A 12,727-nucleotide genomic window follows, 5' to 3' on the forward strand; every position below is an offset into this window, starting at 1 on the left:
GAAATACAAGGAGATGGACATACTCACACTGAGGCACATGCGTTTTGTTTGTTTATGCATGCTCTTGCACGACTACTTACTTTGTATCAATAAAAGCAACTTTGGACAAACAAAATAAATAACACCTCTCAGGAGCACATGTGAAATGGTTGCCAAAATTACTCTTAACCCTCCTCTGAACCCCCAGGACATGTGCTGTAACTGCTGGGCGATGACTCCGACATCTCGGCCTGGCTTCCCAGCAATCCTTAAAGCACTCGAACGCATTCCTCGGCTGCGCAGGCCCCAATCCCAACCACCAGGACATTTGTTTTAAAGTACAGCACTTTTGGGGTAGAGGGGGTTCAGAGGGAAACATAAATGTATGAGAAAGATGGAGACGTTTGTACAAAATGTGAGTAGAAGGAACGCAAGTTTAACTTTTCGTTTTTGTTTTAAACAAAATCCTCGGTCTTATTTTGTTTTGACTTTTAACATACTTGAATGGTACACAAACTTCACTTCTTGTCTGTTGTTAAACTGTTTTAAGTGTTACTGCAGGCAATTGCACTTGCTTAGCCAAATGGAGTTGTCCTCAAAATGTTACTACTCCCTAATAAGGGTTACTTTATGGTGCAAAGCACCGTTGTATTGTCTAATCGCATGACTAGGCCATTGTGTGCCGATTGTGAAGTCAAAGCTTCAACTGTGTCGATCTGACGAGCACAAGTTTCATCATTTCATCCCCCGACAGCATGCGCTTTAGGTTTCTTACTTGGGAATAAGTATTCATCATCGTTCTCTCTCTCTCCATCTCCATATCAATATCAATTTCTCTTTCTCTTTCTTTCTCTCTCTCTCTCGTTTGTTCGTTCTCTCGTTCGTTCGTTCTGTTTCGTTCTCTCGTTCTTTCTCTTTCTTTCTCTCTTTCTTTCTTTCTCTCCATCTCTCTTTCTTTCTCTCTCTCTCTTTCTTTCTCTCCATCTCTCTTTCTTTCTCTCCACCTCTCTTTCTTTCTCTCCTTTCTTTCTTTCTCTCTCTCTCTCTTTCTTTCTCTCCTTTCTCTCTCTCTCTCTCTCTCTCTTTCTCTTTCTCTTTCTCTTTCTCTTTCTCTTTCTCTTTCTCTTTCTCTCTCTTTTTCTTTCTTTCTCTCCATCTCTCTTTCTCTCTCTCTTTCTTTCTCTCTCTCTCTCTCCCTCTCTCTCTTTCTCTCTTTATCTTTATCTCTCGTTCTTTCTCTCTCTCTCTCTCGTTCGTTATCTCTCTCTCTCTCTCGTTCGTTATCTCTCCATCTCCATATCTCTATCTCCATCTCTCCATATCTCAATCTCTCTCTCGTTCGTTCTCTCTCTCTCTCTATCTCTCTCTATCTCTCTATTTCTCTCTCTCTTTCTCTCTCTCTATCTCTCCTCACCTCGTGGACTTGTATAAGTTTGCAATCAAACAAAAAATGAATGCTTGGTGCATTTTAGCATCTCCTTTTGCAATTTGCTGGAAAAGATGTAGTCCTTGCTCAGTACTGGCTCTTCCCTTCAAGCCCTTGTGTGTGTGCATGTGTTGCCTCGCCTCGCTGCAGCATGCAAGCACCACAAACGATGCGATGCACCACAAACGATGCGATGCACCACAAACGATGCGATGCACCACAAACGATGCCATGTCCCATTCCTGACTTTGGCTCTAGTTTACTGCTGCGAACACAGCATCACATCCACATCCAGTGTTTGAAGCTTCTACTGCTTCGGAGAGCACCGCTTTCAATTTGGTCTACAGGCCGAAAACGTTTCACTGTGGTATGAGATGCACCACTTCATAAATATGCTGAACAAAACCAAATTGTCCTTTTGACATGGCTTTACTTTTATCAATCAGTGCCCATTGCTTCTTCTGCCGACATTGCCAACGTATTTGCAGTGTTGGGCTTCAGAAATTCCACACATGAACTCAGAAACCATAAAGTGGGTCGGCCCGTTTGTTATTTATATCGGTGTGTACAAGCTCCTCGAGCCTTAGTCACTGAGTAAAGAGTGAGATGATATTTTATTTGTAACATAAAATATTGTGCCATTGTTGAAAAATAATATTGCTGTGGACCTTAAGGCAACGGCATCGAAGTTTGACAAAGCACCTCCCCAGCCGCTCACATAAGCCCACGGCATACCATTATAACTCGTTTCTCACAAAGTACATAAATCCATCAAATAAAAATAAAATTTGTGTGTTGGGCAGATAAATGTGGGCTTGCAGGTACTAATGGATCCGGATGGCAGAACGTCCATGCCTTTCAAATAACAAGCACACAAATGTTTTACGAACGTGGAATAATGACATTCCTCCATACGGATCTATCCATTGCGTCAGCTTCGTGCAAACCAAACAACGTTCCATATCGTTCATGGCGGTTTCAATCCCTGTCTTCTTCCTTCTACCACGAGCTTTACCGTTTTTTTACAACTTCATCATCTGACCTTCATTGCACCTGACCATACCAACCAGGTCTTCGCTTACTACATTCGTATTCACGAGTATTGATTTCTCATCTCTTCCTGATTTCTGAGATAAGAATTCTCTATTTCAGAGACAATCCATTCATCATATCATTTAAGCCTGGAAAGCTTCACCTTCAGATCATCCACAGTGCCTGGCTGCCTGCAACAACTGGGAGCGCATTGTCGCCGCAGTCATGCCACCTTTATCCAGCAGACCTCCGACAAGCTGTCCTCTCCCCAGCAGCAGTTGTGTCTTCCAAACTTTGCGCAAACATATCTCCACCAACTTATGCGAGTCCTTCCCTCCTCTCAATAACCCTGATTGTCCATCTCTTGCCCTCCTAAAGCCAAAGCCAACACCTTTCCCTCTCAGTTTTCAGCCAACTCTACTCTGGATGATGCCATTAAACTCCTGCTTTTCCCAAATCCAACAATCTTATACCCATCATCAAATTTTTCCACTTGTAGTTTGCCAGGTCCTGCTTTCCCTTGTCACCAACAATGCCAATGGATCAGGTGACATTCTTGCTGTTTTCAAACACTGCACTCTTGAAGTTGCTCCTATTTTCTCCAAACATTTCAACATCTCCTACTGTACCGATATTTACCCAACCTTCTGGAAGCACATCTATGCCTGCCATGTCCCAAAGAAGGGCGACCTATTTGATCCTTCAATTACCGTCCTGGCCTATAAAGCCAGTCGCCGATTGGGCATCCTCCGTCGTGCGAAGTCCTTCCTTGGAAATGCTACGTCTGGGGCAGTGCTCCTCCAGCAGTCATCGGTATTCTGTATCTTGTCCAATTGATTAACTTTGTCCAGCCATCTCCAACATTTGGCCTACCGTCGAACAGTTTCTTCCCTGTGCCTCTTCTACCACAGTTTCTTCTCTGTGAAACTCTTCTTTCACTCCGATAGTAACATCCGTCTAGCTTATACTCGTCACCCTTTCTGCATTACTCTCCCTTCCTTCCGTACCAATCGCAATTATTACATCTTCCTGCTTTGCTTTTTAACTCAGGGGGCCCTCTTGGTGACCCCTCCCCTGTGGTGGTCATTGAAAAAACAAGTGTGTTCTTTCTATTATTTTTACATCTTCGATCCGCATTGCGTATGTTCCGTTTTTATACGTAAACATCAATCTGATACAGGTTTATAAAGAATAACTTTTGAAGATAATGGAAGGTATTCGATGCTTCATACCAGCTAGTTGTCTCCAGTTATTTCAGGCTGACTTTCTTGATCTGGTGGCTAATTCTACTCCGAATGATGCTGCTGATCATGTCTCCAACGTAATAAACTTTTGACCTTTTCTAAATGAAAATCGAGCTCAGGGACTTCTTTGTTCTTCATCTTTTGCTTATAACAATTGACCTCATATTTTACATGAAAATCCCTGATGTTTTTTAGCTCACCTGGGACGAAGTTCCGGGGAGCTTATGTGATGGCGCGTCAGTCTGTCCGTAAACACTTGCAACTTCTTCTCCGAAATCGCTGAAGGGATTGTGACCAAATTTGGCACAAATTATATTTGTTGTGTTGTGACTAAAGTTTGTTAATGGCATTTTAAAAAATCGGGGACTAAGGGGTCTACCGGGGGTCAAAGTGGATCCAGGTTTGAACCCCCAGAAATAGGTATTTGCTTTCTTCTCAGAAACTACACATGCAATTCCGATGAAACTTGACCACAACCTTCATCACCCGTGATGTACCAAAGTTTGTTCACGGAATGAAAAAAAATCGGGGTTAAAGGGGTGCGGGGGGCCCAAAATAGGTATTTGCTTTTTTTCTCAGAAACTACATATACAATTACGATGAAGCTTGACCACAACCTTCACCACCCATGATGTACCAAAGTTTATTCACGCCATTTTTTAGATATCGGGATCTAAGGTAGTCGATGGGGAGGGGAGGTTTCCCCCCCCAAATTATTTATTTTTTTGTTATGATTGTGCATGCTGCCCTGTCTTCGAGCAACCATTGAAATTGGTTAAAATGCATGATACGGTTTAAAATACCTTTAGTCAGTGTAGTGCACTGCTTTATTCTACCAGGTGAGCACCCAGTGGTATAATATGTGGAGGAATGAGGGGTAGGAGGGGATGCATGCAGTGGACAACATGTATGCAGAAGAAGAAAAAAAATGGAAATTTGGGAAGGGGTGGAATTAACGGGGTTTGGATGGGGGATGATCTTAGATGGTGGTGAACAGCTGTCTTGGAGACATGGAAGGAGGAATGAGATTGAAGAGAATGTAGAAGTTGATTCTACAGGTGGGGAAAAAAGGAACAAATGAGTGGAGGTGAGCACTGATCCTGGATTTGGGTAGTTTCACCAGAAGGGGTTGATGGTGGACCATGTGAGCCCTGCAGAAACCCGTGGGAGATCAACAAAGTGTGGAAAGAGCAGAGGGTGCAAGACCAAAAAGAAAGCGGTAGAAGACAAAGACCTCACGGACTTGTCTTCAATGGGAAAGTGACAGGCCCTCAGACACACCCTCAGCGCGGGATATTGCAATGATCTTAAAGGCCTTGGTTGCCACGGCGTCAAGCTGAGAAAGATGTGAGGCAGAGGAGGCAGTCCAGATTGGACAGCAGTATTCCATCAAGCTGCGGATAAAGACATTGTAGGTGGATAGGAATTTAGGTTTCCCAAGGAAGAACTTTGTGTGACGGAGGATGTCCATATGGTGATTGGCTTTGTCGGCCAACTTTGATTTATTTTTATTTTTTTTCTGTCTGCCTACCTGGCCGTCAAACAAAACTGAAAATCATTCCAAGAGGAAACTTACTGTTTTTAAGGACGTTATAATGGACACATACAACAGGCACAAAGAACAAATGTAATGTATTAGATGGGGTGATGGAAAAGACGCTGGGGAAAATGGTGGTAAAACCTGGAATTTATTAATTTATACACCTTCAAACAACAACAACAACATGCATTTTAAGGCCATTTTCCCTGCGAGAGCGGGGGTTAGCCTTGCGGGCCCCATGACAATCCTCTCCATTTTGCCCTATTTTCTGCATCTCTCCTTGTTAACCCCCTTGCCCGCATTGCTTCTTCCACCATCTTTAGCCAAGTCTTTCTCGGTCTTCCCCATCCTCTAATTCCTTCTACATTCATTTCCATCACTCTTCTCAACCAGTCACTCTCATCCTTCCTCAACACATGACCAAACCATCTCAAACTGTTTCTCTTCACAGCATCCATCACAGGCTCTATTCCCATCATCTTTCGCAATTCATCATTTGTCTTCCTCTCTCTCAACGATACTCCACACATCCACCGAACCATTCGCATTTCCACCCTTTCCAGCCTTCGTTGCTGCTCTACGTTCATTACCCATGTCTCGCTTCCATAAATCATAACACTTCTCACACATGCAGCATAAACCTTTCCCTTCAGCTTCAACGACACTCCCCTCCTCATCAGCACGCCACTCAGTTCCCGAAACTTCTTCCATGCACATCTCACTCTAGCAACGGTTGCCGAGTCTGATCCACCTTCTCCATTCAGCATGTCTCCGAGGTAGCAAAAGGTTTTCACACCTTCCAGCTTCACGCCATCTCCAAGATCCAACTCAACATTTCCTCCATCTGCAGCTCCCTCTGTGCACACCTTACATTTGAATGTAGCTGCCACACTGGTTAATGACCCTCTCAGACCACTACATTTTTGATGAACCCACTCAGCGCACATTGTACATTGAATGGAGTTCACTCCGACACCCTTCCTGCACACAGCACAGGGCCACTTCCCAGGTCTTTCCACCTCACCACATGCTTTACCACTTGCCATCACCTTCGTCTTTCCGATATTCACCTTCAGACCTTTTGTCTCCATACATTCCTTCCACTTGTTCATCTTTTCCTTCAGTCCATCCATACTTTCCGCAATCAACACCAGATCATCTGCATACAACAACTCCCATGGCAAACCCTCCTTTACGTTCTGAGCCAGCACCTCCATCACAGCTACAAATAGTAGTGGACTTAGTACCGACCCCTGATGCACTCCCACCTTCACCTCAAACTCACCACTATTCCCGTCCTTCGTCCTTACAGCTGTGTGCGCTCTTTTGTACATTGCCATCACTACTCTGATCAACCATTCCTCCACTCCTAACTTCCTCAATGCCCATGTCAATACTTTGCGTGGAACGCTATCGAATGCTTTCTCCAGATCAACAAACCCAAGAAACAACTTCTTCCTCTTCTCCATGTACTTCTCCTGCAACTGCCTCACAATAAAGAGCGCGTCTGTCATTCCTCTTCCTGGCATAAATCCAAACTGCATTTCGTCGATCTTCACCTTCTTCCTTATCCTCCTCTCCAACACCCTTTCCAATACCTTCATTCCATGCTCCAATAACTTTATCGCTCGGTACGAGCCACAGTCCAGAGGGTCACCTTTCCCCTTGTATAGAGGGACGAGGGTACTCAGTTCCCAATCCACTGGAATGCGGCCTTCTTTCACCACCAGATTACAGATCTCTGTCATTCTCTTCACACCCCCAACTTCCTGCTGCCTTCAACATATCTCCCACAACTCCCGTCGGCCCTCCCGCTTTTCTACTTTTCATTGCTTTTATTGCTTCCTCAACTTCCTTCTCAGTTATCTTCTCTGCCGGTCCTAAAACTGGGTTACTCTCTATGTTGCCATCCCATTCATTCTCTGTATTCAACAGCATTTCCATATATCTTTTCCATCTTCCTTTAATTCCATCTGGGTCCACAACGATTTGTCCCGCTTCATCCTTCAAGCAACTCACCCCCATCACATCACACCTCTCTTTTGCTATCTGCTTTGCAATCCTGAATACCGCTCTTAGTCCGTGGACTGAGTAGGGTTTACATGCACCCCCCCCACAACTTAACTTCCTGGGTATGTCCATGTACCCCCCACCCTAGGGGTTAGGAAAAACCATGTTAACAGAAAAAAAACTCATTCCCAAGGTACCTCCCACACATATTTTGATGTTACCCCCCCCCCCCCCCCCCCCCCCCGTGTCAGTGATTTCCGAAAATTAGGGGTAGGCGAAATTGAAATGGCCATAACATTTTACCTAGTCATCCTATGGTTGCATATGACCCCTCAAAATGTTTGTCCTGGGACACTTTACAATATGTGTTATATGCAAATGAGGTCACTAATGAGGTCACCAGAGGTCAAACTATGAGGGAATGAGTTTTTTTTCTGTTAACATGGTTTTTCCTAACCCCTAGGGTGGGGGGTACATGGACATACCCGGGAAGTTAAGTTGTGGGGGGGGGGGGGGTGCATGTAAACCCTACTCAGCCCACGGACTATCTCTGATCCTCTTCCGAATCCAAGCATTCTCCGAACATTTTCCTCCATGCCTCCTGCACCTTTGCTACCTCTTTCTTTGCAGCCTTCTTGGCTGCCTAATAACTTTCATGCTCTGCTTTTTCTGCTCCCGTACCCTTCACCTTCTGCCACTCCTTGAAGTTCTTCCTCTTCTCGTCAATCTTCTTTCCAACTTCATCATCCCACCACCATGTTTCCGAGTGCCTCGGTGGTCCTTTTGTCCATCCACATACCTCACCAACGGCTCCCAACAGACTATCTTTCATTGACATCCAACCACTTTCAAGCTCGACCACATCATCCTCTACCCTACTCAGCCTCTCTTTTAATGCCTCCCTGTCACCTCTTTCAACCTCCACACCTTCATTCTCGGTTGGTACTTCACCTGCCGAGCTCTCCTCGCACCTTTCACCCTTATGTCGCAGACAACCAACTGGTGCTGTGAAACAGCCTCCTCCCCCGGGATCACCTTTGTGTCCTGGCGGTGCCCCCTATCTTGCCTACGCACCATCAGGTAGTCAATGGTTGTCGTCGACCCACCTGACGTGTATGTAACAAGCTTATTATCCTCTTTCTGGAACTGAGTATTACAAATCAACAAATCAGCTCCATCAGCAAACTCCAAAATCCTTTCACCTTCTCCATTTCTCACACCATATCTGTAACCCCCATGAACTCCCTCAAAACCATCCATACTCCTTCCCACATGTCCATTCATGTCTCCTCCTACCACAACAACTTCCTCATCTTTCACGTTTTCTGTCAGCTTCTCTATTGCAGACCAGAACTTGTCCTTCTCTTCATCGCTCCGACCAACCTGCGAGGGGTATATCCCGAGATGACGTTCACTAAGATCTTTCCAATCATCATTTTCACCATCATGGTAAACTAATGCGCATGACTCTAGTCACATTCACCACACTGTCTACAAACTCCTCAGAAAACAGGACACCAACACCATTCACGCCCTCTGGGCACCCTTGCCACACGAACTTGTATTTCTGTCCCTGCCTACCCTTCACCATTCTTACACCACTTCCCTTCCATCTCGTCTCTTGCACACAACATATATCCTCTTCTTCTGACCAATACTTCCACCACTTCTCCTGATCTCGCTGTCATTGTCCCTACATTCCATCTCCCAAACCTCAGAAACCGATCTTCACTTCGGGCTGTACCCTGCCCATATGTAGTTGTAATTGTCATGGTTCTCTTTTTGAGGCAATGTTTTTTCATGGCCGGATGCCCTTTCTGCTTATACACCTTCAAAGCTTTATTTAAATTGAATTACATACTTGACTATAATGTAAACTGTAGAACACAAATCGCCTTCATAATACTTCCAAGAACCATGCTATATATGAGCATAAGAGGGCATGGCATGTGTTTTGGGGTGAATATGAGGGCGCCATGATGGCTAGTGTTGATTGACACTGCATTCTACGGTAATCAATAAAACCACTATATCCTAATCTGCGACTCAACATCGCCTTATTACAGTGTATAAGGGTGGTTGGTGTCTAGGACTACTTCAGTAGTGCTAAAACTTGCAGATTTTTTTAAACGACCTTTTAAATTATTATTTTACTGAAATTTAAGTACAGGAGGGCCTTGCCATTCGTGGGTTTCCCCTTCGTGGATTCGCACTGTCGTGATTAATTAATTGAGGTAAGGTTTGCAGATTGCGGTCAATACGCTCGAATAATCGCAGGTTGGTGAACTATTTCCCACATTTATTCACCTGATTAACATGGGCCGTCAACACAAGAACCCTTCAAACCCTCCAACATCATAATCTCCATCAACATGTCTATCGTCACCATCGACATCGTCATCGCATTATTAGATCAAGTTTATCATCATCATTATTATTATGAAAGGTAAGTTTTATGATATTAATCACTCAAGAAAATAAACTTTATTTTATGTTCTTGATCGAGGAAAATATTACTTTATTTTATGTTCTTGATAGAGGAAAATAATACTTTATTTTATGTTCTTAATAACTTCTTCATTCATGAAAATAAATAACACAAAATAATGCACAAACATTTTAATTAATGGTAGTTTTGACAAATTTTTAAGTTGAAGTCCCTAACCCCGTTTTCTGCAATTACTCCCAAAGTTTGTGTATTTGCAGTTCACGGGCATTTTCAGGAACGTACCCCCTGCGAACGGCAAGGCCCTCCTGTATATGCTTGAACACTGCGTGTGGTATCGTGTTCTATGTTCCCTCTTAGAGACTTGAACACTGCGTGTGGTATCGTGTTCTTTGTTCTCTCTTAGAGACTTGAACATTGTGTGTGGTATCATGTTCTATGTTCTCTCTTAAACTTGAACACTGCGCGTGGTATCATGTTCTATGTTCACTGCGCGTGTTATCATGTTCTATGTTCTCTCTTGGAGACTTGAACACTGCGCATGATATGTTCTATGTTCTCTCTTAGAGACTTGAACACTGTGTGGTATCATGTTCTATGTTCTCTCTTAAACTTGAACACTGCGCGTGGTATCATGTTATATGTTCACTGCGCGTGGTATCATGTTCTATGTTCTCTTTTGGAGACTTGCATGATATCATGTTCTATGTTCTCTCTTGGAGTTGAACACCGCATGATATCATGTTCTATGTTCTCTCTTGAACACTGCGCATGATATCATGTTCTTTGTTGATATGCATGATATCATGCAATAACTGCAAATCCCCCACTGCTCCCCTCCCCCAAGGTGTCCCCCAAGGTTCAGTTCTTGCCCCCCTCCTCTTCATCCTTTACCTGTCCCCCCTCGGTCACTTAATCCGCCGTCATGGTCTCCAATTCCACTGCTTCGCCGATGACATCCAGCTTTTCATCTCCACCAAGTCCATCTCCACCGCCACCCACTCTATCCTGACAACTGCATCACTGAAATAAAATCCTGGCTTCAAATCAACTTCCTCAAACTTAACTATGATAAATCTGAAATAATCATCATTGGCCCAAAAACGCTCATAAAATCCACCCATAACTTTGCCCTCAACATCGACGGTATCCCAGTATCCACCTCCCCTCACATCCGGAATCTTGGCATCATCTTTGACCAAACCCTCTCCTTCGACAAATACACTAAACAGATCACAAAGACAGCCTTCTTTCACCTGAAAAACATCGCCCGTCTCCGTCCATCCCTCTCCTCCATGGCTGCAGAAACCCTCATCCACGCCTTCATCACCTCCCGTCTGGACTACTGCAATAGCCTCCTCTATGGTTCACCCTCAACAATCACCAATAAACTCCAATACATTCAGAACTCCGCTGCCCGTCTACTCACCCATTCCCGGACCCACATCACCCCCGTCCTTTACAAGCTTCACTGGCTCCCCATCTCCCAGAGAATCCAGTACAAAATCCTCCTCTTGACCTACAAAGCCCTCCATAACCTGGCCCCATCCTACCTGGCTGACCTCCTCTCCAGACACACTCCCAACCGCAACCTCCGCTCTGCTGGTACCAACCTCCTGACCCCCCCCCCCCCCCCATCCTGACCAAATTCAGATCCTGGGGGGACAGGGCCTTCTCCATCGCTGCTCCCACCCCCTGGAACTCACTACCTCACACCATCAGAGACTCCTCCTCACTCACCACATTCAAAACATCACTCAAGACCCACCTGTTCAACACTGCATTCAACATTTAACCCACAGCATTTAACCCCTGACTATCTCTTCTCCTTCTCCCTCCTTTTTGCTTTGAATATTTCCCTATTGATTCTTGTCTTTTTGCAATTGTTTTTATGTTTTGCTATGCATTATGTTTTGCACTCTGTCAAAACGTCTTTGGGCTTCCTGAAAAGCGCTATATAAAATAAATACATTATTATAAATACATTATTATGTTCTCTCTTGGAGTTGAATACCGCATGATATCATGTTCTATGTTCTCTCTTAAACTTGAACACTGCGTGTGGTATCGTGTTCTATGTTCTCTCTCAGTTATTTATGTGGCAATGGTTCGGTTGCTACCCTCAAATCGGTGTGTTTTCTTCTTTTTTCTTTGTTCGACATTCCTGAGACATGTCAGCTCTCATTACTCCGAGGCTATTCTTCCGATTGACTTCAATGGCAAGAATGCCGTAACATCGGGACCTTTCTCAAAACGGTTAATGGTAAACTAATGACTAGGAAGTAACTTTGTAGTCGCAAAGTGCTCCTGCTGATGTAATATTGTGTCATGACCTTTGACATTTAATGAGAATCCGATGAGTTGTTGGAACTCCTGGCAACACAGCACTTACCCATGTCAGAGACTACCAAGAACAACATCACGATGTGTTGAGTGTGGTTGCTCAACACGTTTCATCATTTTTGTTCAAGACTCAGCACAGCACGAGCTCCCAGGGAGCAGGAATTTGTGTTTCTAAAACGAATAAATAATATGTTACTCAAAGGAAAATATTTAAAAATTCGTGGATACGTGTCCCATCATAATATGCATTCACATAACACGAAAATGTTCTGCCCATTTTAAAAATTTCAAATTCCACAGTTGTAACTGCATCTCATGGATTGTTTTGAACTGTCTAATCTGGGTTTGATTCCCGACTCTGGCATAGACTGATTGGTGCTTCGCAGACGAGGCGTTCTGTCGATGGGTACACCATTATTGGGAGGGAAATTGTCTGGTGACTTGTCCTTTAGCATTCGCTGGTGTACATCAACGATTCTGGGGTGTCTTGCAAGAGGATGCCACTGTGTGCTGCAGCCACAAACCAATTATAAATTCCTGCCCCGACGAGCAATGTGAAAACTATATTGACAAACCACACTATGTATCCTGTGCCGAGATGCTACTTCAGCAGCACCAAAGTCCTGGATAAAGTAACTTATGGATATTGGATTGGAAGCACCTCCGGCACGGGTGATCAGAATTTCCACCGAATGAAATCGTATGAA

The 12,727-nt window shown here is 44.2% G+C and overlaps 1 protein-coding gene across 2 annotated transcripts in view; it reads left to right on the forward strand.

Annotated features, from left to right (window-relative positions):
• The window catches only part of LOC137425224 (kinase suppressor of Ras 2), a 105,768-nt gene extending 101,978 nt beyond the window's left edge, over positions 1-3,790 (forward strand). For both annotated transcript variants that reach the window (XM_068113423.2, XM_068113424.2), the window contains one exon: positions 188-3,790. In XM_068113423.2, coding sequence (XP_067969524.2) covers positions 188-316 — 129 coding nt within the window. In that variant the 3' untranslated portion in view covers positions 317-3,790. The remainder of the gene's footprint in view (positions 1-187) is intronic.
• The last annotated feature ends 8,937 nt before the right edge of the window (positions 3,791-12,727 follow it).

Source organism: Myxine glutinosa, chromosome 4 (genome assembly GCF_964187855.1).
Source record: "Myxine glutinosa chromosome 4, kmMyxGlut1.1, whole genome shotgun sequence".
NCBI classification, from domain to species: Eukaryota; Metazoa; Chordata; class Myxini; order Myxiniformes; family Myxinidae; genus Myxine; species Myxine glutinosa.